The sequence below is a fragment of the Myotis myotis genome, unplaced genomic scaffold, assembly GCF_014108235.1.
Source record: "Myotis myotis isolate mMyoMyo1 unplaced genomic scaffold, mMyoMyo1.p scaffold_m19_p_7, whole genome shotgun sequence".
Classification (NCBI taxonomy): domain Eukaryota; kingdom Metazoa; phylum Chordata; class Mammalia; order Chiroptera; family Vespertilionidae; genus Myotis; species Myotis myotis.
In genome coordinates this window covers 25,669,788-25,696,811 of record NW_023416379.1, presented here as the reverse complement: position 1 = coordinate 25,696,811, position 27,024 = coordinate 25,669,788, and the positions used below count along the sequence as shown (strand labels likewise).

At 40.9% G+C, this 27,024-nt stretch overlaps 1 protein-coding gene across 4 annotated transcripts in view; it reads right to left on the bottom strand.

Moving 5' to 3' along the window:
• ARFGEF3 (ARFGEF family member 3) overlaps nt 1-14,616 on the bottom strand; it is a 131,019-nt gene extending 116,403 nt beyond the window's left edge. For all 4 annotated transcript variants that reach the window (XR_004968743.1, XM_036316579.1, XM_036316578.1 and 1 more), the window contains exons 1-2: nt 14,372-14,616; nt 8,310-8,361 (exon numbers count right to left, since the gene is read on the bottom strand). Coding sequence is in view for 3 of the 4 variants with exons in the window: in XM_036316579.1 (XP_036172472.1) it covers nt 8,310-8,361; nt 14,372-14,456 (137 nt within the window). In the remaining variant the exon portion in view is untranslated. The remainder of the gene's footprint in view (nt 1-8,309; nt 8,362-14,371) is intronic.
• Between the last annotated feature and the right edge of the window lie 12,408 nt (nt 14,617-27,024).

Sequence of the window (27,024 nt, the reverse complement as noted above, 5' to 3'; positions counted from 1 at the left end):
CATTTATATGAGCATGCAATAAGCGTATTGGTTTTAATAAATTAATAACTATTAGTAATTTTCTATTTTAACATCTAATATGGTAACTATAATTTAAACAATGTAAAGCTCTCTGAAATCCTTAGTCATTTTTAAAAGTGTAAAAGGCCTTGAGAGCCAAATGTCTGAGAACTGCTGCATTAAAGTGACCAATACATAGGTAAAGAAAATGCGTGATTTAAAGGGGTTGTGCACCCAATTCCAAAGTGGGGTATGGGCTCCCCACTACCAACCAGCAATTCCCCAACACCAGCTCAGGGCCCTACAATTCAGCTCAAACGCTATCTCACTGGAGGTAGCATCAGACTGCACAGGTTAAGGGCTCAGTTCCAGAAGACTGTCCTTGACCACCATTTCAGGCTAGACTCCCAAGCCCAGGTTATCTATCGATCACTTGCTTAGCCTATTGGCTACAGACGGAGTGTAGGTTCCAATGACCCCCCCCTCCTTAGGTTAATTTGCTGTAGCAGCTCACAGAACTCAGAAAAATGCTTTACTTACTAGATTACTGGTTTATAACAAAAAGATGTAACTTGGGAACAGCCAGGTGGACGAGAAGCACAGGGCAAGACCTGTGGGAAGGTGGGCATGAAACTTCCATGCCCTCTCCAGGCGGCCACTCTCCCAGCACTGCACAAGTTTACCAACCCAGGAACTCCCCAAACTCTGTTCTTCCGGGTTAATGGAGGCTTCATTACACAGGTAGACTGATTAAATCATCGGCTACAACGCCAGCACCTCTTCCTCCCCAGGTCAGGGGTCCCAGCCCTCTGATCACAGGGTTGACTCCACTGACTCAGCCCCTATCCAATCAGCTTTCCAGGTGCCACATCATTAATATAACACAAGACACCTTCTCAGCTCTCCACTTAGAAAATTCCTAGAGTTTCAGGGGCTCTGTGTCAGCAATGGGAACAAAGACAAAATATATATATTTCTTACTATAAATCACAATATCACATTTTATATATATATATATATATATATATATATATATATATATGGAGATCTTGCCATTTATGACAACATGGATGAGGCTTGAGGGTATTATGCTAAGTCAGTGGTTCTCAATCTTCCTAATGCCGAGACACTTTAAATACAGTTCCTCATGTTGTGGCGACCCCCACAAAATAAAATTATTTTCGTTGCTACTTCATAACTGTAATTTTGCTACTGTTATGAATCGTAATGCAAATATCTGATATGCAGGATGTATTTTCATTGTTACAAATTGAACATAATTAAAGCATAGTGATTAATCACAAAAACAATATGTAATTTTATATGTGTTTTCCGACGGTCTTAGGCGACTCCTGTGAAAGGGTCGTTTGACCCCCAAAGGGGTCGCGACCCACAGGTTGAGAACCGCTGCTCTAGATCTATCTCCTCTGCATCTTCTGGTCCATCAATGATCATATTGGGGAAACAGAGGCACCTCACCAGTGCTCATCTCCATTTATAGAAGCTGACAAGCAAAATGAGTAGCTCAGAGCCCAACGTTCATACATGGGAGAAGCAGAACTTAGTGTATTTCAATTATCTGTTTACTTCCCCCAGCAAGTGGTAGCTCTTGAAGGGGAATTTGTGTCTATTTGTGACCTGTGGAATTTCCCCCCTATGGGCCCACTACAAAGAACGCTGCTTGCTTGGCTCCAACTCCAAATCCAGGACCTCACTTGTGTCCCCACTTGCCACTGCCTCCTCTATGAGCGCCCAGGTCCCCCTGCAGACGTCTCCAATGGAGATGTCAACATTCAAGACTGAGTATTCAAGAGGCCGACATTCAAGGCAATCATCATGAACAAATATTTATAAAGGCGTCCACTGTACTGTATGCTTGGGCACACACACCTTAAACTAACAATCATTTTCTTTCATAATCAAATATCCTATTGGCTCTAAATTACATCTATATTTTTACTATCTCTGAAATGCATGAGTGCCTACCTCCCCCTTTCCAGCAATGTCATGTTACTGGCTCTGTTTTCCATATCCAGGCTTAGTTCAGAGTTGGAGTTAAGATCCTGTGGAATCACAGAGCAGCCCTCCCATAGCTCAATCTTGGGGGGGCGACTCTCTGTCCAGCCCCCTCCCTCGGCCCTTTCAGCCACAACCCATGCACAGCTGAACATTTTCTTGGTTTCTTCTCTACCAACAGTCCCTGAAATTAGCATACAAAACCCCCTTTGTCTTTAAAGGACTTTCCTCCCAGCTGGTAAATACAGAAAAACAAAATGGTGTTTACAAAATAAAGTAAGCATATGGGGAAGTTAGTTTCAGGGGAGGAGTGGGGAGGGAGGGGATAAAAAATCTTTGAAATACAACAGTTCTCTTTGGACTTCATTAAATTAAGAATTAGAGCAGGTTTGCTCCTACTCAGAATATGATCTATTCTAGATGCATTCCTACAGTTTAGGCCTAAAAATGAGGCCGGCACAAAATCTTCTCTTGATAATTCTGCGGGTTCGCTTACCTTAACCCTCCCTAACGTTAGCTGTTCCTTAGCCTTTTCCCTCAGTCATAAGCTTAGAGAGGAAAGAGTTAGTTATTTAATTACATAATTGCTCAGGCTTCCCCCTGGGTATTCACATCAATTCTAGGCTAGTGTCTCTTTTATCCTAAGGTCTCCTTCTGCTGCACAAACAGAAAAAGTCCATTTAGGTCATGTCTTGGCAAAGTCATGTGCACACTAATCTCGATAGCTCTACTAATTCATGGCTCTCCCCTAAATCTGAATACAGAACACACCTTTTAAAAGCTCTGGCTCCCTGGAAATTGCATTTAAAGTTATTCCAACACAAGGTGATCTTATCCATATTCCTACATTAGTAAGTTGCACTCATGAATCAGCAGTGCCTAAATATAGCAGATTTCTCAATAATTCTTTTTAATAATGGTGCTTTCATCAAATAGCTTACTGCATGAAATTTAGCTTTATATTATCTTGGTTTTGCACATAAATTACAAGTAAGAAAAAATAAACTTCTGTGTTAAATTTGTATTGGGAAAGGTGATACTCCTTTACGGGTTAAGAAGGGGACTTCAGAGTCCACAGTTCTGACTCTATCCCGGGTTGACTTGAGGGGTCTCTCCGAGCCTCAGTGTTTCCCAGCCTCACAGAAGTGCTGTCAGGATGGAGACCAGTATGTATAGCAGTGGTTCTCAACCTTCTGGCCCTTTAAATACAGTTCCTCATGTTGTGACCCAACCATAAAATTATTTTCGTTGCTACTTCATAACTGTAATGTTGCTACTGTTATGAATCGTAATGTAAATATCTGATATGCAGGATGGTCTTAGGCGACCCCTGTGAAAGGGTCATTCGACCGCCAAAGGGGTCGCGACCCACAGGTTGAGAACCGCTGATGTATGGCATCTAAGAGAGTCCCTGGCACATAGTAAAGGTTTAAAAAATGGAAGCTCATGTTCTCATGTGTCCTAGTTGGGAAAATGTGAATCATCAGGCTACTGCACATGCTAAGATGCATCATATTAACCGAGGAGTGCACTTTAGAATAGGTAAAGAGGTCAAGGGAGATCTTACGTCAAATTTATTGGCCTTAACTTGAAAAAGATATTATAGCAGGTGTTGTGTAGTTACATAATGTTACTAACTGATACACAGTTCAACTACACATAAATATGCAGTAAAAATAAAAATATAAAATACTGAATAAACAAAGACGTCCAAAAGCAACTAAATATGATGCTAGTCTTTGCACCATGCCTCCCCCAGGAGAAAAGTCCTAGATGGTGAAAAAGAGATATACCAACACCACACTGAGCCATTTACAACATGAATCAATGTGCTCAGGTCTCTAGCCATCTCCTGGTATCCATTTTTATAACCCATCAATACAAACAAAATCTCAGAGGCCTAGTTTGCAATGAAAGCAGAAAGCCCAGGCCTATACTGCCTCCAAGGCACAGTTTAATTATGAAAACCATGCACAAAGTAACCAGCACATCAGAATTCCTACCTTCATTCCATTCAAGAGGAAGGAAGAGGCCTAAGAAAGGAAACTCATGATTGGATTGCTATACTTTTTCCAAATGGAGTTATGTTTCCTTCTAACTAACACTTCCATTTACAGCCATCCAAGTGCTATAAAATAAAGACACCAACTACTTGTCATAAAGGAATGATAAGTGGCTGGTTTTTGAACACTAATCACCTTGCTCACATCACAAACTATCACTCAAGCCCAATATCCCCTACATCCTAGCTTGGGTGGGTTATGCGCATCTTAATTGACTGCATCATTTAAAAGTGCTTTTAGGCCAGGGGCTGCTAACAAGGAGAAGCTTTATAATTGAGAACTAATTGTAGGTCTTCCTTATCAAAGGGAATAGAACATGAAAACCATTAGGGCTGGCTTACAGGCTGGCAGATAGCACACAGAAACAGCTATACTGTTTCCTAACTTCCTATGTAAGTTAGGAAACAGTATAGCATTGTCACTTACACTATCTTAAAGGGCGAGAGGAATACTCTTTGTGGTCCATAGCAGTTGGGAGAAGAAAAAGAGAAACTAGACCTTCAGGACCCCTTGATTTCTAACATGGATCTTACCATCCCCACTGCTAAAGGCTACTCCACATTCTCCTTGGACACAACTGATCAAAAAGGTCTCAGTAATTATTTATCAGAATGTTAATTTAACATGAAAAGTTATCAATCAATGGCAAAAAAAAAAACAATAAGAAAAACTGCACAGCAAAAGTATTTGTGATCTGAATTATTTCCTATAGCCCTTTCCAAAACCTGTAACAACAAAATCTGTAAATAATCACTTCTAGATGATTACGCAACAGAAACAGAAACAATCTGAATATAAAATCTGGAGAACACAAGAAATAGTCTATGAATTTGGTTTCTTTCTCATATACTAAATATAATTGAAGAAATTTTTTTTAATAATTGATATATCCAAATAATTCCTCATGAGCAAATATTTACAGTGACTAGATTTTTTGAGCAGATGCTCAAATAGTAAGAAGATGGTGTGTTAAACATAATAACTGCCCAATAAATTTAATTTTAAAAAACAACAACATAATGACTGGACAGAGTAAGCACTCTCTGGGCTTAAAAGTGCCGGGAAGATGAATCAAAGGACAGATTTACAACAGAAGGAGAAAAGCCCATTACAGTGTATTTCCTGTGTCACTTTCCTGATAATAAAGTGAAATAATAAAGTTATTGATTCAATAACTAAATGAGGATTTAAAAGGCTCCCAACTATTTCAAATCAGTCCAACTGAAACCTCCTTAAATGGATAAAATTCTACAATAAGCTTACACCTGCAACCTTATAACAGTGTTTTCCAGCTATATATGTTTCATCCTCCTCCCTCACAACACAAAGTCGCTGAGTGCAGGCTCACATCTGCTGACTCGTTCATATGGTTCCATTCTTTTATATGAATGCTTGACAGACCTCATTGCACACCTGGAATATAATGATACACAGGCCTTTGTATACAAGGATGACATCACCAGCTCTTTATCAAAGAATAAAAACTCTGAATTAAATTTCTGCTAATGGTGAAGATATGGAAAGACACCTGTATATATTCATCCACAGTTTCTCATCTGCATCCTTCCAACCAATTTGCTGCCTCCCCCTATGGGTTGTATAAGACAGCTAGCAGGCTTTGGAGTATATTGTAAGACTATAGACTAAAGTAAAGCTAAATGTCTAAACAGGTGACCAAACATACGTCCGTGGGCCCAGTAAGGCTGTTTTTCTATCCAACTCATCTAGTCACACACATACACCAAGAGCTGGAAAATGCCAGTTGTCTCCTGATGAACAGTCCCACCCAATGGACCAGAAGACTCGCTGTAGGTTCGACAACTCTTTGGACTGGGAAACAAGCTACAGAGCAGTGTCATGAAACATTTTTGCTCTTGTAGCCTTTAAGAAAATATTAACATTTTGGTTTTCACACGTTTTAAATTACCATTTAAAATTTTAATTATAATTTTAATTAATTGCCAAGGCTATAATTCTGGCATATTAAAATTATTAAAAATTTTAATTAAACTACAGCACTTATTTAATGTAATGAAATCTAAATACCACACCCATTTGAAAACCATCTTTATCCATCAAAAAATACATGAACAAACTCTCCTGTAACAGGAAAAAAGCTGCATTGTTCTCTTTTCTCCTTGAACTTGTATTTCCATTCCTCTTCCCCACAGAATGTTTTCTCAAGATTATGTTTTAATGCTTAAGAGACTTTCATTTATCTTCCCGTTACATTTCTCTATAACAAAAAATATGTATAGAGTGATTTTTAAAAAATTTCCATAAAGCCAAAAGTGTTCAATTTTCTTCTGGTTTCAGCTATCATTCCTAATGCTCACAACTGATCCAAAAATATTAATAATCACTCATTAGAAATGTTAATGTAGTTAGCAAAGAAAGTATAATTTTATTAGAAATGCATTTGTTTCTCTAGATATGGATATAGATATATAGATATATCTCCCTTCCCCTCTCTCTCTCTCTCACTAAAATCAATAAATAAAAAATTGAAAAAAAGAAATGGATATTGCTAGTATATTGTTCTCCTCAATTAGTTTATACACCTGTGGATAAATATTCCTTATTGCTATAGTAAGGTTGGGTTTACCATCAATTTTGTACCTTTCACCCCCACTTTTATAGATATAAACAGTATAAAACCTTGTTTACATAAATAAAAACTGAATGGAGACTATCAAAAAATATTATTACCTATTATCTTGTGACCAGATTAAGTCCTTCTTCAATTTTGCTGACGGCCAAGAAGTAAAAACCACCCTGCAAAATGTGTGCCCTGGTCATTACACCACCCCCTTTACCAACACAAACACTCATAGTTTCATAGTCCCTGTTGGTGGGAAGAGGGTTTGTCCCCCAGGACAGCACACCTCAGAGTCAGGATGGGATGGGTAACAGCTGTGTCTCTCCTTCGTCAAGCAGGGGAAGGGTGACTGTAAGAGGTGAGATGGAAAAGAAGATGTGGCAAAATCATCTGGGAAGCAAATCAGTTTTTAGAAAGGTTGCCTCTAGAAGTTGGGGACCAGAGGTCGTCTCCCTAAACTACTCATGCTTTGTGTCTTGGAGAGTCATTCTCCCGTGAGCACAAACATCCAGCGGGCACTCCCCGCCTCCAAGCACAAATACGGCCAGACGCCTGTCCATTTAGAAGCATTATGCACACAAAAATGTACTCAGTTTGATTAACACATAAATTCCCTTATAATAGATCAGCCAATAGCAGATCAACGTGAGACATAATAAAGTTTTTAAAAAGACAGAAACATAAATCTTGTTCAATCTCCTTGAAAAGAGAGAAAATACCTAATAAATCATAGTGTCCTGAAAATACAGAAATTATACTCAACAACTCAATATTTTTAATAATCTCAAAGAAAATCTGGAAACAATCCAAGTGTCCAATATGAAGAAAGCAACTACACAATTAATTTACAACAGCCATATAATGGAAGAATATGCAATATTTTAATTTAAAGAACATATACTGACATTAGAAAATGTCCTTTACGTGATGTTGACTAAAAAATAAAAACAAGCAGGAAACAAATTTGTAAATAAAAATTCACATGAATTTGTAAAGATATGTGTGTGGGGGGAAACATGCCTATTAAGAAATGCATTAAACTGTTTTCAGTGGTTCTCCTCAGGCTGTGTAAATATGAACTACTTTGTTATTTGTTCTTTCCAAATTTTCCACAAAGGGCATGCATTTCTGGTGATGAGAGGAAATTACAAAAATGAGGGCAGTGAGGAAGGTAGGGAAAGAGGTTCACTGTCTCAGGGCTGCTGCCTGTGGCTGCAGTCTGTGAGATGGTGTCCAGCCAAGGAGCCAGTGACAGCTTGAATCCAACCCACATGGTGTAGGCCTATTCCCCGCCCCCCCCAAAGAGGGGCGCCATTTCCTAATCCACAGTAGAAGATACTATCCATTGTCCACATCCTCACTTCGGTTATAGTCATTTCTGCCCTCGACCATTATTCTCTCATCTTTGACTTCCATAGCTTGTTCCTTTGGCTTGAGATTTCCCTTACTCCACAGACAGGTGGAAATCAGTGCAATCCACTCCTATCACGCCAACCTCATGAAATATCCCAGTCCATGCGCGCAAAAAAGCCGGCAGTCAGCAGTATCATCCTACAAACCCACGAGGTTATCTGGGTTTTCAGGGAAACACGGTGGGCAATTGTTATGTTATACAATTCCAGCCTCCTTACCTCAGCAAGTGTGGAGGGATCTTGACAACGGTATCCACACCACCCAGGGTTTCTGCAAAAGAAAAATTACAGCTAAAAATAAATATGTACAAAGTTAGAATCTGCATTGTGCATCATTTCTTTTTTATCTTTAATTTCTTTATTGGTTAAGGTCATAATTTCACTGTTAGTTTCTTTTCCCCCCAGAAATTTCTATAATTATAAAGTAGTCAATTCTCAATTCTCTGACTGCAAATCGTCCATATTTAAAAATACTCCTCCCCTAAAAGCCCCAGAGACGTATTTCCCTATAGAGACATAGAATGAATAATTCAATTCCTAACCTGAATCAGAATGCCAATTTAATCTAGTTACAACAGACTAAAATTCTATATTCTTACAATAGAGACAGAGAAAGAAAAGTTGTTTCCTTGAAACTATGGTTCTAATACCCTTCAATAATAACTTATACATAAGAGACTTTCAAGTTCACAAAGCATTTTATGTAATATCTCACTATTCCTGCACACATTTATGACATGGTGGATTCAACCTTTTTAAATCACACTATAATTAGAAATACTGATTGGGAGGCTCACCCCAAATCTCATGAATTCAACTTGGATGTTCGATACTTTATTTACCATTGTTGTGAATTACTCGCACTATTGCTGCCTCCAGTTGTAGAAATAATGAAAAGGTCACTATTCTCTCCCAAGAAAAAACAAAAAGCAGTTCTATTTCAATAGCTCCAACTTGCCTTCAGTTTTCTAGCTCAACCTGTGTTGATGCCCTCTTCACTGCTTAGAGCGAGCAAGCCCCGTCAATTTGAGCCACTTTCGTTGGGGAAGGAGAAACATCTCTCCCAACCTTGCTAAGAGAGCAGAGGGAACAATGGGCACCAAATGTTCCCTGAGACTCAGGAGTAAGAATAGGTGAAAGCACGCTGATAGGATCTGGGCCTATGGTGGCCAACGGGACAAAACATTGGTACGAGCAAGGCAATCCACAAAACAGAAAGATGGAAGCAGTAGGGTCAGTGATGCTGTGGCCAAGGGAGGAAGTGAAAGGAATGTCAGTCCTTAAGATGAGATAGGACAACAAGAAAACGAAGTCCTAAGCTTCAGGGGCAGGGAGCAGCTCAAAGGCTACACAGGTCAGCACAGCCCAGCAGGGCCAGTGTCCAGGACAACTTGATGCTCTGACACCACATGGAGGCTCTGACACCCAACAACCAAACTGTCCTGATTTTCCCCATCAGAGAGAGGGGTTTATATTCAATTCAGAATGTGCAATGGTGCCCAACTCTACAAATGCTAGAAGAGCTAGAAGAAGGGGAAAGAGAGAGGGAAGTCACAGAGCAGCCATAAGGAGCCCATCCCTCAAGCAGAGATGTTGAGTAGGTAGCTGCATTGGGGTTTGGAGATCAGAGCACAGGTGTGGGCTGGCGATATAAACATGGGCATCACATTGTCAGAAACGGAACTGACGCTGTGGGTATGGATGGATGTGTTCAATCCAGCAGGATTGAGAGTAAGACACGAGGGCTCAGGGCTAATTCTTGCAAACTCCAACACTTAGGCTGGGAAGAGGAGCTGGAAAAAGAGACAGAGCAGCTCAAGAGGTATGATAAGATTGGTAGGACACGGGCATGGAGGCCCAGGTAAAGTGGGTGCCCAGTATGCTTAGTATGGCCAAGAGGCCCTGTAAGATGGGTGAAAGGACGGTCTGCTAGACTGAGGTCTGTGTATGTTATTCTTCACTGAGAGCTGGTGGAATGATGGAGGAGAAAGTCGGACTGTAATGAGTTGAAGAGTGAGTACAGGATGTGGACACACTCACTGTCGATACTCTTTTAGAAGTTTGGCTGTGAAAGTAACAGAAACTGTGGCTAGAAGGAAAAGTGGGAAGATAGAGGGAAGGATGGTGGCTGGATAGACTATCCTTCCACTACTTGGTGTTTCCGTCTCTAACTTCCTTTCTCCTTTCCTCCATTTTCTAAAGCCATTCTATATGAGTCCCTGATATACGTAAAAACATTGCTAAAATAAGGGCATGGTCCCTTCCAGTATAATGTTGTGCCATTCTACTTCACCCTGCCATTCCCAGCTCACAAGCTTCCAGGATTGCCAGTTCTTGAAAGAGAATGCTAGTCTCTCAGGCTTTCCACAAGCTGAACCCTCTGGTCAGACCATTTCCTCACTGATAAAAAAAAAAAAAAAAAATCTAACAAACTAGATAGCTCAAAATAGATGAGAGATACATATATGTTCTTTGCCATTTATGATACCACTATTAAAAATACCAATTTTCATAGATGTATTAATGACATAAAATGCTAAAGTTAAAATATAAATGGTAATCCAGGATATATGATACTAGAGGCCTGGTGCACAAATTTGTGCACAGGTGGGGTCTGGCTGGCCTGCCCCAATGAAAGCCCATCGGGCCGGCCAGGGAGAGGGCCCGCAGGCAGTTGGTCAGCAGGCCCCGCCCCCAATCGGGGTGTTGAGGGGCCAATCGGGGGCCAGGCCAGCCCGGAAGGGGGCCAACTGGGGCCCAGATCAGGCCAGTTGGCTGCCGCAGTGCACGTCATAGCCACCAGTCATTCTGGTTGTTCTAGTTGTTCCTCCATTTTGGTCGCTGGACTTTTATATATATAGATAGATAGATATAATACCACACTTTGCAGAAGGGAAATACTCTAAAATGTGGTGTTATCTCTGGGTTATGAGATTACAGGTGATTTTAATTTTTTTCTTTATACTGTTTGAATATTTTTCAGTATTCTAAAATGAACATCTATAGGTCTTGTAAATAGAAAAAAATATTAATATTACATAAAACTTAAACAAGTCATTACCATGTTGATTTATTTATTGAACATCTGCCTCTCATATTGTAGGAGCAGAAGCCACAGAAAAGCATAAGCACCTGTCCCTTTGCTCAAGAAGCTCACGTCTACACTGTTGCTATTTGTTGATTTGGTTGACCAGCATCCACTCCCCACCTTCTGAAGCAGCACCCTAATCTGGTTTTGAGGAAACCATCCTTCCCTGACTCTGGGATTTCAAGTGAAACCAAGGACTGAACAGGAGTGACTGGAGATGCTCCACTCTCTTGAGATGATCATGAATGATAGGCTAAGTGAGAGATGACCCCTCTCACCCATGATGGTTTACGTGTGCTGATGCCCCCTTTTCATGAAATGGTCTAAATCAGTGATGGCGAACCTATGACATGCGTGTCAGAGGTGACACGCGAACTCATTTTTTTTGGTTGATTTTTCTTTGTTAAATAGTATTTAAATATATGAAATAAATATCAAAAATATAAATCTTTGTTTTACTATGGTTGCAAATATCAAAAAATTTCTATATGTGACACGGCACCAGAGTTAAGTTAGGGTTTTTCAAAATGCTGACACGCCGAGCTCAAAAGGTTTGCCATCACTGGTCTAAATGGTATCATTCATGAGCCCAAAGCTGTGGAGACTCATGCAGAGCATGTGAGTTACCTCAAAAAGAGCAGAGCAAGGTCTTTGAAACACTAATTCCTGAACCAAACTCAACCCCCAGCCTCCCAAGGGACATTTAATTAAAAATACATTCTGTTTGAATTAGTTTTTTTGGTTTCTTGATCCCAACATATTTCTCAATATTTTGCCCCTACAGGGTGGCTGTGCATACAGTTAACTATAATTCGAAGCAGCAGGTGCTTGAGGAGTCATGCGGGCAGGGCTTAGAGCCAGAGGGCCACAATTCACCTGAGGGGTTCAGGGAATGAATTCTTCCTGTGTGAGTTGGGTCTTAGGAGACTGGAAAGGGAATTCCTGGCAGAAGGACTAGCATGAGCAAAGGCAGAGACATATGCCACGCACAGCGTGTTGGAGAAAGTAGTGCAGCTTCTGTTGAACCTTTGGTGGGGGAGCAACAAGAAAGAAGGCTGGGGCTAGACTTGAAGAGAGTTCGAAGGAATTTATACATTAATCATAAAGAAATTATGGGGTTGAAGAGAAGTGTTTTTAGTAAAAAAAAAAAAAAAGATGGAAAAGTTGAACATGGACTGGAGTAGGAAAGAGAACAGGGAAACCATATCTCTATGCCTTCGTTTAGGCTGCATTCTCCCTCCAACATGGCCTTCTAACAAAGTTCAATAGGGAGGAAGTGTTTATTCATCTATTCATCCTTATATCTCACTGCTTAATAAAGAAACGTTTGCAAAATAAAGGAAGAAAAGAAGGAACCCACAGCTTACCCATTCATCAAGTCAAATCTACTTCAAAAGTCCCACCAGGTCACACCAATCCCCCCTCTCCCAGCACCCTTGCCCTCACAGTAGGCCCCTCTTCTTTGATCTGTGTTGCTGGTTTACTCATTCCAGCCTACACAATGCATGCCCTGCACTGTTATTTAACTATTTCATGCACTCACATCTCATCTTGCTAACCAGAGAAAGGAAACCCATCTATTCTTACAGTCAGGCTGGACTCTAGGCTCTCAGTTTGGACAAGCTCCCTGCTTCAGCTCTGGTCTTCCTGGGTAGCTTCAAGGACCTGATCTCCGCAACATAACAAGAAGCTGAGCATCAAACATTAAAAATACTAGAATACTTTTCTCCTCCCTTTTATCTAAATCTGCTTAAATTAGCAAAGTAAATAATGAATACAAGGAATGGCATGTTTAGAGTGCAGTTGGGCCCTGCTTTACGATGTTACCCAGCCATCTGTGACCTTTCAATAGAGGCCTTTGGGAATCTAGGTCTGAATCACTCTGCTGAATGACAATGGCAATGCAAAAACAGTCCTGTGGCTTTAAGAGCCTTGCTGCTCACTGATTTATCTGGTCCATTTTTCTTTAACAGTAAACAAATGGTCACGTTCTGGTTCTAACTACAAGATCAACTTCCTAGACAATATTCTAGAAAATGCTGTGAAAATATGCAGGTGTAAAAAAAAAAAAGATGTTTCTATGAATGTCTGTACACACACCCTCAACATATGTGAATTAACAGAGTTGCCTGAAATGCCATAAGAATTTTACATTTAGTGGGAAATATGCTAATGTTTCCATCTCTTTTTAGGCTGCAGCACAGGATAATGTCTTGACAAGCACTGCTTGTTTTTGGTTGAGAGAGAAAGGATTTCCATTTCATATTTTAATGGAGTGGGAAAGGAGGAAGCACCTGCAGACTTGGGCAAAGCCAGGACCCCACAGAGCTGCCTGTTTTCTCTTTGGCCTTTGCTTTTTCAAAAGCATCACCGTCACCCAAAGTGTGTTCCTGATCTCTTTGCATTCCTATCCAGACAATCTTGATTGCCCACATCCTTGCCTGATTACAATGCCTTTCCCATTTCTAGGAGGCTGAGTTCTGCAACCTGAGTCAGATGGGAAACACACATTCGCCTGATTGCAATGTCTTTCCGCTTTCTCCGAGGCTGGGCTCTGAGTCAGGTGGAACTTACTTCAATGCCTGCACAGCTCACAAATCTGAATCCCACCTGTCTGAAGGGCGGACCACAATAGAACTGCAGGGGTAGGGTAACACAATCCCACCCGGATGTTATATTTTATGTGCAATAAAAATGAAAGACGATACTTAACAAGCTGGCCTCTGCCAGGAAAATCAAATTAAACAGCCATTCCTTCCTGATTACATTCGACAATGTTTCGAGATCCGGGTTGATGGTCCAACTTCCCTCTTCCCACAGGCACTTCGGAATCAGGCCCCTGGATTCGCACCAGCCTTTGTGGCCCTGTCTCCCTCAGTGATGGGTGACCACGATCCACTGTGCTGGGGGTCTGGAGGAGGGTCCCGCCCGGCGTGGAGGACAGCGGTTCCCCGTTAATGTTTAGGAGATAAACAGACCAGAAGGGAGACGAACAGATGTCAACACCCGCACCAAGATCCTCACATCATACCTCAATTCACCGACCAAGGCAACTCTCCCAATTGCGCGAAATGCATGCAAAACAGATGCTCGGCGAAAGCCCCCCAGGTACAGGGATGTCAGCCCCGACCCCGCGGCCCTCCGGCGGGGTGAGCAGCGGCGCCCGTGCCCGCATCCCGCTCCGCGCGCTTACCCAGGGCCCAGGTGCAGCTCTCTTTGATGGCTTTGTACTTGCTCCCGGACGCTTCTTTCTGCAGCTTCCGCAGGATCTCTTCCATCTTGACCTTCTCAGGGGCCCGGCCGCCCACAGCGAAAGGAGCGCGAGGCCGGTCGGGGACGCCGCTGCCTGGCCGTGCGCGCCCCGGCGGCCGCTGCGCTCGCCAGCACCCGGCCCCGCGCGGCAGCGGATGAATCACGGCCGCTCCGCGCCGCGGGCCACGTCAGTCCCGGCGCCCCGCCCGCCCGCCCGCCCGGGTCAGGTGCGCTCTGAGCGGGGCCACGGCGACAGCGGGGTCGGGCCCCAGGCGGAATGACGCTCCCTTGGCCCCGCCACCAAGGGGGGCCCCTGGGGCAGGGAGGCTTGGAGGAAGGTGGAGGCGGACGTCCGGAGCTGGCTCGCCGCTGGGCGTTGACAGCTCGGCCCCCAGGAGCGTCTGATCCGTGGCGCGGAGGCGGCGGGGAGGGGCCTCTCCGCGGTTCTCCCCGCGCCACCCACCCCCTGCGCGGGGTTGGGGCTGCCCAGCCCGGGTCGCGGAGTCCCCTGCGGGGTGTGGCGTCCCCCGCTGCATCCCCTGGCCCGTGCTTTCACCATTTAGTGATCAGCTCTCTGGGTGCCTGGCCCGCGCGCTACCTGTGATTGGGGTCACTCTGTCCAGCGCGTATGCAACGTTATCTCTCTCTCTCTCTCTCTCACTCTCAAACTCTCTCTCTCTCTCTCTCTCTCAAACACACACACACACACACACACACACACACACACACACACACACACACGACACGAGGAAACCTAGCCCAGAGACTCGGACTTCCCAAACCAACAACAATTGGACTCCAAACATATTTTTAAATTCAAAACCCTTTTATGAAATATTTCTTCCCTCCCTTTCCCTTCCTTTCCTGTGCTGAATTGTTTTCCTCCGGAGGGTGGAGGGGGAAGGAAGGGGGCGCACTAGGGCCCACGCAGCAGCAAAGGGCTATCTGGCTTGGATGAGGGTGCAGGGGAGCGCACGGGGACAGCTTCCCCAGTGAAGAACCCTTAAGGCTGAACTTGGGAGGCGACCTGGGTGGCCGGATGGGGGAGGCAGTGTGAGCCAGGGACTCAAATATTGAGAGAGTGCCCGTGTTTCAGTAACCAAGTCGTTCACCGATGGAGGCCCTGGGGTGGTTGTTGGAGGAAATGGAGAGGAAAGCAGAAATCTCATTTGGAAATCACACACACACACACACACCCGTTGTGAAAGCTGTGATTGGGAGGTAATGGGAGGTAAGAGGATTTGAAGCATAGTGTTTTTTCTTTGGAAATGTAGCTGTAGTGATAGTGAGGAGGATAAACTGCAGAGAGGTAGGCTGGCTGCTGGGAGAACAGAAGAAGATTCTGCAGTGACCTAGAAATCAGGTAAGCCAATGGTGGGTGGAAAGGAATAGAGGAAAAAGTAACAAGAGATATGTAGGGAGCAGACGCAGCAGGCTTTATTGACTGGTGTGGTAGCATGTGGGATGACATGATTTTCTTGTTTGGGAAAATGGGAAGATGGTGGCCTGTCCTCCAAGTTAAAGAAGAGAGGGGGGAAAGGGTTTGAACTCATAAAATCTGGGTTTTGCACATGTTCGGGTTGGAATGATAATGAGATAGCCATGGGGTGTTTTACTTATCAGCAGGAACTCAGATCAGGGCTCTGTGATAGAAATGAGGATTTGAAAGCATCAAGTATTGAGAATTGTTGATGCCTCGGGTTCAGCAAAGGTTGCTGGGAGGCAGTGGATAGAAGGGGAGAAGCAGGATGGCAGGGAGGAAGCTGGGGACCACTTACCCTCAAAAGGTGGGCAGAGGCCCAAGTACCTAAAGAGGAGGCTGAGAAGGAGCAATCAGAACCCCCAGGTGTGGGAAGGCAGCCAGGAAAGGAAGTGTCACAGAAGGGGTCCAACAGATGGGGGGCAGGGGAGGGTGTGTTCATACTTCTCCCTAAGCCTTCTTGGTACCTTGTACTAACAAGCAAACTTGCAAAGTCCCAGCCCCCAAGGACCCTGCAACTCACCATCCACATCCCATGAAACCGCCTTTGGGAAAGGTTTCCAGTGCTGAAAAAAAAAAAGTATTATTATCATTAACATTATAGTCGTTAATATAATTATGTTAGACTACATTCTTAACTATTTGGGAAAAATATAGGTCACAACTTTATATGATATAGAAAATAAATTATAAATGTGTTAAAAAGTTAAATTTAATAACTGATCCATAAAAGGTTTTGAAGAAAATGTAAATGAATATACTCCTCTTACTGCATCAAGATTATTTCTAACAACCAGCTAAGACAGAAACTGAAAAAGAAAAGGTAAAATAGATTTGATTATTTCAATATGTAGAACCTGTATGTCAGAAGTTCCATCCAACATTAAAAAACAGATGACACTCTGATGGGTAGACTGAAGGAGGAAAGAGAGTAAATCACATTTTAATTTTGTGTATATTACTATTTTTTACTTTTTAAGAATATTTGTTATCTTTATAATTTAAAAAAATTGCTTAAGATACAAACTAGAAAAAATAACCATTTTAGAGACATAAACTTTGAATAACTTTATAAAAGGAGTTTTTACAAAGTATTAAAAAACAGATACACACCCTAAAAAAAAGAAGCAATGAATAGGTAGTCAGCTCACAGAGGAAGAGCACAAACTTGTAAATAAAATAAGATTTTTTTTATCAATCAAATTGGCTAAGAGATTTTAAATGGTATTGCTAGTTACTAAGGAGCTGGTCAGTTAGGTCCTCTCATGTCACGGGTGCTGGTGGAAGGTGGCTGGTACCACATTCCTGGAGGGATTCTGAATGTGTATGCAGCATAGATAAGGCTCTGACCCGGCAATCTCACGCCTAGGAATTCATCCTAAGCAAGTGACTATGGAAGTGGGTAAAGATTTTCTACAAGGATTTTAATGTCATTCAATTATTTCTAAAAATTGAAAACTAAGTAAATGTCCAATAGAGAAATGGAAAAATAACCTATGATGTATGTATCCATAAAGCAGCATGCTACATAGCCTTGAAGAATAAGTCTGTGAAACTAATACAAAATAATAGTGAATGTAAACTGATTAAAAATAAAATTGACAAAAAGAAATAATATGGCAGAGGAATTTTGAATAACATGAAACGTTGTTTCTATATAGCTAAATAAGATTGTAAAATGCTATGTACTAAATGATTTCAATTTTATTATTTAAATATTTGATGTAGATGCACACATAACTTTAAATATACATGCATATATATAACTGAAAAACAAACATAAAATGTTAATAGTGTTTCTCTCTGGTGGGTTATCGGTGAGTTTATTTTTCCTTTAAACATGTTTACTTTTATAATTGCAAAAAGTTGGGGTTTTTTTAGGTGGCATAAAAATGAAATTAAAATAATCAGGCAACAAGGTCAATGGCAACAGAATGGGCAAAGATAAACACAGAAAAGAATCTAATGGATGTGAGACTTGAGTTAGAAAGCCTGCCCCAGAATAATAATGAGGGCAGAGAGCCGGGTTGCAGAGGATTGAGCGCAGGTAGAAACACATTTATAAACAACCCACTCCAGATGCTGGCTATGGAGGAAAGGGAGGGAAACATTAAAACACTTTTTTTAAAAAAATGTCAACTCACAGAACATACCCTTTTTATCACCACCCAGTATACACATAGATTATGTATAAACAGATTAAAAACAAACAAAAGTTTTATCTATAAAATAACGTACTGTTAAATATGATAGAGTTACTATTAAATATGATTTTATTCATGATTGCAGGCACATTTGTCTAAATTTATTCCAGGCTGGAGACAGGAGGACAATGCTATATGCACAGCCCAGGTGCTTGGTGCTGAGGTCTGTTTCTTCCCACTCTTTTTAGTTACGTTGGTTAAAAAATCTGGTTCACACAAATAAGTTGCTGTGGATGCTGTTAATAACAATATACTTTACTTAGCAACTGAAATTGCAAATTTTAGCAAATTCTTTTTAAATCTTAATCTAAAATGGTGATACATTTATTATCACTCTTCAATGTATTTTAATAACAAAGCATTAGTAATTGGTTTTTGGGCATCAACTTTAATTCACATGTGGACTTAGGATTTTGAAAAACAAATGGATCTTTTATACAAATAATTGTATTTGGTATCCAAAATATCTTTTTTGGAAATGTTAGAAGTTTAAAACAGAATTGCAACAACATTAATATATTTACTTTTATTCAATTCAAAGTATCTTCATTAAGAATGTTCTCTTTTTCCCAGCCAGCTGACTCAGCTGTTGAGTGTCTACCTATGAACCTGGAGATCATGGTTTGATTCCTGGTCAGGGCAGGCAGCTGATGAATGATTCTCTCTCATTACTGAGGTTTCTATCTCCCTCTCCTTCTCCCTCTCTTCCTGTCTTGCAAAATGTTGAGGACATATAGTACCATGGTGATTACTTAAAATGTATTTTGTAACTATCGAGTATAGTCAACATCTTGAAATATATTGTTACTTTTCCCCTATAGATCCAAATTCAGTTAATTAAAACTGAAAAAAACATATGCCAATTTTCTTGCTGAAATATTATCTCAAAAATGTTAGCTAAATGAGATTTCTTTTAAACAGAAAAAATGTGACTCCCATTCTTTAGTTCATAAAGCTTAATTAATATTTCCTCATAATAATCAATAACTTCAGTATGATATAGTATTCATGTATTAGATAATGGAAAGGCTAAGCTACTTTAACAAAGACCCAAGGATATAGTACTATATAGAACACAGACTTATTTCTCACTTAAATTAATTCCTGAGTCCGTGGTCCATGTTGGTACAGCAGTTCCAGGAGATCACACCCCTTAGGGATTTGTTCCCATTTGTGTAATCAAAGGTGGGTCCTAGGCAGGCTGTGTCGTATTTCATAAGAAGAGGGAGAGTAGATGAGTCCAGGCCTCAGATGTAGAAGTCACACAAATCCTTCCCTTCTCCTGTTGGTGAGGACAGTTCCAGAGACACACCCTGTGCCGTAGAGTCCATCTGGGTGGGGACCACCTATCTCAGCCTCAGCTCCAATTTCTGAACAAAGCATATCAAAAAGTAAAAATTTCTCTTAACGAAATTAAACAACTATCACTACTCTTGTTTTCAAGTTCAAGAAATTCGGTAGAATTCTTAGGATGCCAAATCTTTACAATGTATGAGAAGTGATTCCAAATAGTAATGTAGGTGGTAGTTTCTAGTAATGTTTTAAATTACTCTATATTTCCTGGCCTTACTTCTAAATCACTTACAATTCCATTACAATTTACCAGTTTATGTTTTTCAAATAATGTGTTTTTTCCAATTCTGTCAGGTTACTGAAACCTGTGATATGTTAGGTTAAATTTAAACAACACAATAAATGCCTTATAAAAGTTATCTTGTCACATATCTTTGGCATAAATTAAAGGGTTAGTAATTTATGAGTAAATACTATAAATGTTAGTGCTCTCATTAAGTATAATCAAAAACCTGTGTCTGTTCATTTCTGCCTAATTCTCTTTTGTATCTTCTGCAGAACTAAAATTTGTTAGGAGAATGTGTTATCACTTAAAAGCATAGTTTCACATTTCTCAGCTGATCTATCATCAAGAATCATTCACTATACCCATGTCTGCAGACAGTAATTTTTTTCAGCAACTATGTAATTTTGTCTTTTGATATACATAGGCAACTAAATATATAGTAATAGTTTCTCATTAACCTAATGAAATAGTGTTGATAAATTTATGGGTTTTTTTTCTTTCTTTGAAAATATTTGAGGCCTTACCAATAAGCTTGACTTGCTGTATATACAAGGTGCTTTTTAGGGGATAAGATTTTTAAACTTTCACTTGCAAGAAAATCATTGCAAATAATACATTTCATGGCTTTGAGCATTTGAAAAGCTATAATTAATCTTTATTTAAAAGGCTTGCATTTTATTGTTTTTGGAAAATAGTTCAAATTTATAAATATATTGGTTAGAAGAAACATTTTTTCTCAATGTTGTCATTATTATGGATCTAGCAACCAGAACATGCCTCTGTTTTGCACATCAGCATTATTTCTTCTAGTAATTTAATGAGTTATTTTAAGGGTAATTTGTAGAAGTTTTTTTTGTTTTTATTTTTATTAATTAAATCTTTATTGTTCAGATTATATTTATTCCTCTTTTTTCCCCCCATACTCCCCTCCACCCGTTCCCACCCCACCCTCCTCCCTCACTCCCCACCCACTGTCCTCATCCATAGGTGCACGATTTTTGTCCAATCTCTTCCCGCATCCCCCTCACCCCTTTCCCCCCCCAAGAATAGCCAGTCCACTCCCTTTCTATGCCCCTGATTCTATTATAATCACCAGTTCATCTGTTCATCAGATTATTTATTCACTTGATTTTCAGATTCACTTGTTGATAGATGTGTATTTGTTGTTCATAATTTTTATCTTTACCTTTTTCTTCTTCTTCCTCTTCTTAAAGGATACCTTTCAGCATTTCATATAATACTGTTTTGGTGGTGATGAACTCCTTTAGCTTTTCCTTATCTGTGAAGCTCTTTATCTGACCTTCAATTCTGAATGATAGCTTTGCTGGATAAAGTAATCTTGGTTGTAGGTTCTTGGCATTCATCACTTTGAATATTTCTTGCCACTCCCTTCTGGCCTGCAAAGTTTCTGTTGAAAAATCAGCTGACATTCGTATGGGTACTCCCTTGTAGGTAACTGACTGTCTTTCTCTTGCTGCTTTTAAGATTCTCTCTTTGTCTTTTGCTCTTGGCATTTTAATTATGATGTGTCTTGGTGTGGTCCTCTTTGGATTCCTTTTGTTTGGGGTTCTCTGCGCTTCCTGGACTTGTAAGTCTATTTCTTTCACCAGGTAGGGGAAGTTTTCTGTCATTATTTCTTCAAATAGGTTTTCAATATCTTGCTTTCTCTCTTCTTCTGGCACCCCTATAATTCGGATGTTGGTACGCTTGAAGCTGTCCCAGAGGCTCCTTACACTATCTTCGTATTTTTGGGTTATTTTTTCATTTTGCTTTTCTGGTTGGGTGTTTTTTGCTTCTTCGTATTTCAGATCATTGACTTGATTCTTGCAATCCTCTAGTCTGCTGTTGGGAGTCTGTATAATATTTTTTATTTCAGTCAATGTATGCTTAATTTCTAGTTGGTCCTTTATCACAACTTGAGGGTCTCATTAGATTTCTTGTAGATCTCATTAAATTTATCGGCAGTTTCTAGAAAATTCTTGAAAAACCTTGAAAGTGTGGTTTTGAACTCTATATCCAGTAGTTTTCTTTCCTCCATTTCTGTCATTTGTGTCCTTTTTCTTTGTCTCTGCATTTTTTATGCTTCCCTGTGTTGATAAAGTGGTTTTCTGTGCTGAGTGTCCTCTAGGGCCCAGTTGTTCAGCCTCCCCAATTTCCTGAGGAGGACACTCTTGGTGCACCCCCTTGTGGTCTTTGTGCACAGTCTTGTTGTAGTTAAGCCTTGATTGTTGTAGGTATCTCTGGGAGGAATTGACCTCCAGGCCAATTGGCTGTGAGAATCAGCTGTGTCTGCAGTGGGAGAACTTCTGTGCTGGAGACACCCCTCTGGGGCAAGACTTGCTTCAATGGAGCTTTGGTGCTCACTGAGTCTGCCCCCTCAGTGTGTCCTTTATGGTTCCACGGAGCTGCAAACTGGATGGTCCCACTCTGACCTCTGGGTTTCCTGGCTCCTGGATCTTTAGGGAGGTGCCTTTGCCTGAGGCTATCCAGCAAAAGCCTCCCTGCAGGGCTTGGGAGGGGCGGGTCCCACGGGATCAACAGGGCGGGGCTAGCAGTTATGGCTGCTCTCAGTCCTGCCCTCAGAGGCTCTGCTTCTCAGTGTCCCAGTAATCGCTGCAAGCCCCTCAGAGAGAAAGCTGCCCTTGAGTTCTGACCGATGCCAGACAGTCCCGCTTCTCCCATATGAGTCTGGGTCCCCAGAGACTCATCCAGAACTGGAGCTCAGAGCCTGAGACTCCCTCCTGATTGAAAATGACAACCGTGCCCTCAGCCGCCAGCCCGCTCTACATGCACCTCCGCACCTTAGTATTTTACTTCCGCACTGTGCCTCCTCTGAGTCTCAGTGTGCTTTTCTCTTTCCTTCTAGTTGTAGAATTTCCACTCAGCCAGCCTTCCTGTGGTTCTGGATGATGTCCGTTCCGTCTTTTAGTTGTATTTTTGAAGTGGTTTTCGAGGCAGCAAACTCCAGTGTTTACCTATGACGCCATCTTGGTTTTTCTAATTTTAGAAGTTTTATTAAAATGTACAATTATTACAAAGTCAAAAATGCCTAACAGTTATGCCTAATCCAGAAGCACATTGAAAGTTATTAACTTATAACCAAAACTTGATGGGAAATCTTATTATAGTAGATAAAATTCTTCTAAACTTCACTTCATGATTAACTGTTCATCATGTTGGCATAAATTAAACTCTAAAACATTAGCTCTCCTGATACAATTATGATCAAATCCAGAAAATCAAATGAGAAACCAGTGAAGAGAAAAGTGAATGGCTGGCTGGCTCCCAGCCAATGGATAGTCATTACATCATCTCCACCAGCTGCCACTCAACTCAGTTGTCCACAGTATTTGCTGCAATGGAAACAGCTCGAATTTATAATATGTGCATTGCATTCTGATATCCTAAGTTACACACTACTTTATTTCCAAAAAGAGTTTTCACAACACTCTGAAGGGTAGAAAGTGAAATTGATAAACACTAGACCAGTGGCAGATTTGAGATTAAAAAGCCTGTTGGTAGGAAGTATGTTTATGTGAAAGAAATGAGACATACAGGCAGAGGTTGAAGAGGCAGGAGGCAGCCAGACTAGTGAGTGAAACAAGTACCCTAAGGAGATGGGAAAGGTGGTGTTTAGGTAGAGTCATTGCCCAGTTAGGGGATGAAGGCCATCCTACAGACAAGGAGGGGAAGATAGAAGGCTGAGTTTTATAGTGTTCAGTTTGTGGATGTGGAAGAGGAATTTGTGGGAGTTATATCCGCTGGCTTCTGTTTTCCTTGTGAAACAGGAAGACACTTGTTGAGTGTAAAAGGAGAAGAGACTAGACCAGGGGTGGGCAAACTTTTTGACTCGAGGGCCACAATGGGTTCTTAAACTGGACCGGAGGGCCGGCACAAAAGCATGGATGGAGTGTTTGTGTGAACTAATATAAATTCAAAGTAAACATCATTACATAAAAGGGTACGGTCTTTTTTTTTTTAGTTTTATTCATTTCAAATGGGACGGATCCAGCCCCCGGGCCATAGTTTGCCCACAGCTGGACTAGATAGAGGACTAAAACTTTGGAAATGGGAAAGAGAGGCAACTAAGGATACACAGAAGACATCCTTGAAGTGTTGAGGGTCCAAGCAGTTCCCTGTTTATGAACATTAAGGAAGCAGTAACAATTCCGCAAAAATCGCCAAATCTGATTTTTGGGAAAGATATACTGTGACCTATTGATAATAACTGTGTGGTTTGTCTAGAACAGCGGTTCTCAACCTGTGGGTCGCGACTCCTTTGGCGGTCGAATGACCCTTTCACAGGGGTCGCCTAAGACCATCCTGCATATCAGATATTTACATTATGATTCATAACAGTAGCAACATTACAGTTATGAAGTAGCAACAAAAATAATTTTATGGTTGGGTCACAACATGAGGAACTGTATTTAAAGGGCGAGAAGGTTGAGAACCACTGGTCTAGGACATTTCCTGTTGAACTAGAATACCATTTGGAAAATAACATTTATATCCCCCTCCCTTACTATAGAAACATATTCTATAGGCATGGAGCCTAGAAAGTTGTGATCTTAATAAGCACCCAGGTGATGATAATTATTACCAAAGTATATGGTTACTATATAGAGTCTAGTATATAGTATTTGACTTATCAAGGCAATGATTTTTCCAAAAGCAAGGGACCTATTCTCTTTAAAACAGGAACAGTACAAATATCATGAAACTATGGCTTTAATTAGAGCTTAAATTCATTGTCCACAGTTAGATTTATCCTACTACAGCAGGATTTATTTTATTATGAATATATATATATTCACATCTTGTTCTCTTTTTTCCTAACAATTCCTTTCGTTTCAAACCACAGTGTGAATACAGCTGAAACTATTTATCTCTGCATGGTCACCCCTACCATAAGCATCATCCCTTAAATAATTTACTTTCTGTTGTGCCATAATGCTGCAGATGCTATGAAATTTTCAATGTAGTTATAGCCCAGCATCATGTTAGCTTCAGGAAACCTTTAGTCCAGGAAACAAATTGTTCTGTCATGTATAACCAGTTCACTTCATAATTTGTGCCTGAATCATGAATAATCATGAATAATAATGTCTTCTTAGCAGCACTTTTTAATGAAAGAAACAGATACAGAGATTTTAAATCATTTTTATGTTATACGTTTGTGAGTTCTTCTCCTGACATTTATAATTAGTGGGCAGAGCAGATGGCAAAGCTAAGTATCAGGTAATGTAATCATAAAACACCATTCCCTGCCCCCCCCCAAGAAACCCCAGAAATGTTCTATATTGGAGACTTATCACATTTACTGAAAGATTTTTTACCCCACTGGAATACATTGCAAGAAATTATGACATTAGATAAAAAGATATTTCCATATCAGGAAGTTCAAGAGATTAAGATGTTACTGAAATTTAAGTTAAAGGAATTCATAAATTTTTCAGAATACATTATAGTAGAATTATTACTATAATTTGAGAAAGTCAGGCTTTGCAATAAAGTGAAATTCATTACAAAGCCAAAATATTTTTCAAACCTCTGACATATTCAGATAGAATTATCATGCCAAGACAAATAATTATGAGATTTAAATATTGCTTGAAGGAATGCTTGGCATTTTATGCTAATAAGGACTTAACTTCAGAGGATTGTTTTTCTCTGTGAAACTGTTAAGTTTTATAATTTCCTTCCAAGCTCTCAAGGTGTATACGTGTGACAAAATTTCTGTAAGAAGTGAGGTAAGAGGAACTTACTGAAAATACTTATTCAAATGTTTCTTTTACTCGTTCATTTATCTCTTCAGCAAATACGCATTGAGTCTTTGTGCCCAGCAATGGGCTAATTTCTGGGTGTGCAGCGGGAGGACACAGACAAGGTCTTTCTGCCTTGGGACTATCTTCTACTGGGGGAGCTAGTCAACAGCAATGAGTCAGTAAACAAGGACATTGCAGACTGCTCAGGAGAGGGTTAGCTCAGCAGGCCCAGGTAGTTCAAACCTTGCATATTCTTAAGAAAGGCCTGTCTTCAGGAGAACTGGTGAAACCCTGGACACCACGGCTGGGTGCACTTCCTGGTTGGCCACACTTCCAACGTGTTGTCACACACTGGTGCTGGGAGAACTGAGGGCACCTCTGTGTGAGTCCACGGGAGGGGCACCTGGAAGCATGCACCTGGTGTCTCCGGGCTTCACCCATGCACCTTTCCCCTTGGTTGGTTTTAAACTGTGTCCTTCACTATAGCAAACCACAGCCATAACCATAACTACTACTTCAGCTCTGGGGTTCCTTCTAGAACATCACTGAGTGAGTGTGGTCTTAGGGACCCTCAACCAAAGACCATGTTAGATGAAATAAAGAGGGTGATGTGTTAGAGTAACTGCGTGGGGGTTGCCTCGTTAAGATGGGGAAAAAATGGACGCCGGATTGATAAGCTTGTGCTGAGCTTTGAAGAGCTTAGGGACACGTGTTCCTGGCAGAGGGAGCAGTAACTGCAAAGCCTTTGGCACAGGGAAGCGCTTGGTGCGTTGGAGGGACAATAAGGAGGCCAGGAGGGAGCTGGTGAGGAAGGCGATGTGGCACCAGATGGGGTTGGCAAGATTAGCCAGGACCAGATCATGAGAAGCTTTGGGGCCTCAGAAAGAAGCTTGGATTTTATCGTAAACAAATAAGTCTTGTAACTGGGTAAGGTTACACCCAGTTCTGTTTCTGTTTTTACTACATTCGTGAACTGGAGGCATGTGAGGTCAGTTTTATGAAGGGGCTCATAGGTTGCAAAGACACACAAATCTTAAAAGAAACAACCAGCAAATAACACTGGATACAGATTCAAAGAAGGGAGAGGTTACTTCTGCACACTTCCTGCTCTGAGTACCAGTCACCCTAACTTCAGCACTGTGCAGAGTCTTAATTTTAATTTGTTAAGAAATACAGATGCCCAATATATATGTCCCATATCCTTCAAAATGAGCTAGAAATCAAGTCCAGGTGATATCATATCTTTTCATGTATCAGACGGGCAAAATGACATTTGTAAACTGCAGTCGTGGCCAGCACTTGTTAGAACCCCTACACACTTTTAGTGCAAATGAAGATGAGTGCTACCTTTTTGAAGGGACATTTCTTAATATTCATCCATTCTTGTATCATATTTGATCCATTATTTTTATTGCTGGAGATATATCTCAAGGAAATACTTGCAGAAATATACACGAGGATGTCTGTTGTGGCATTGCCTATAACAGCGAACAGCTGGTAAAACCTAAATATCCACTTGTCGGAGAATGGTTGACCTAATTATGGTTACCCTATATCTTGGAA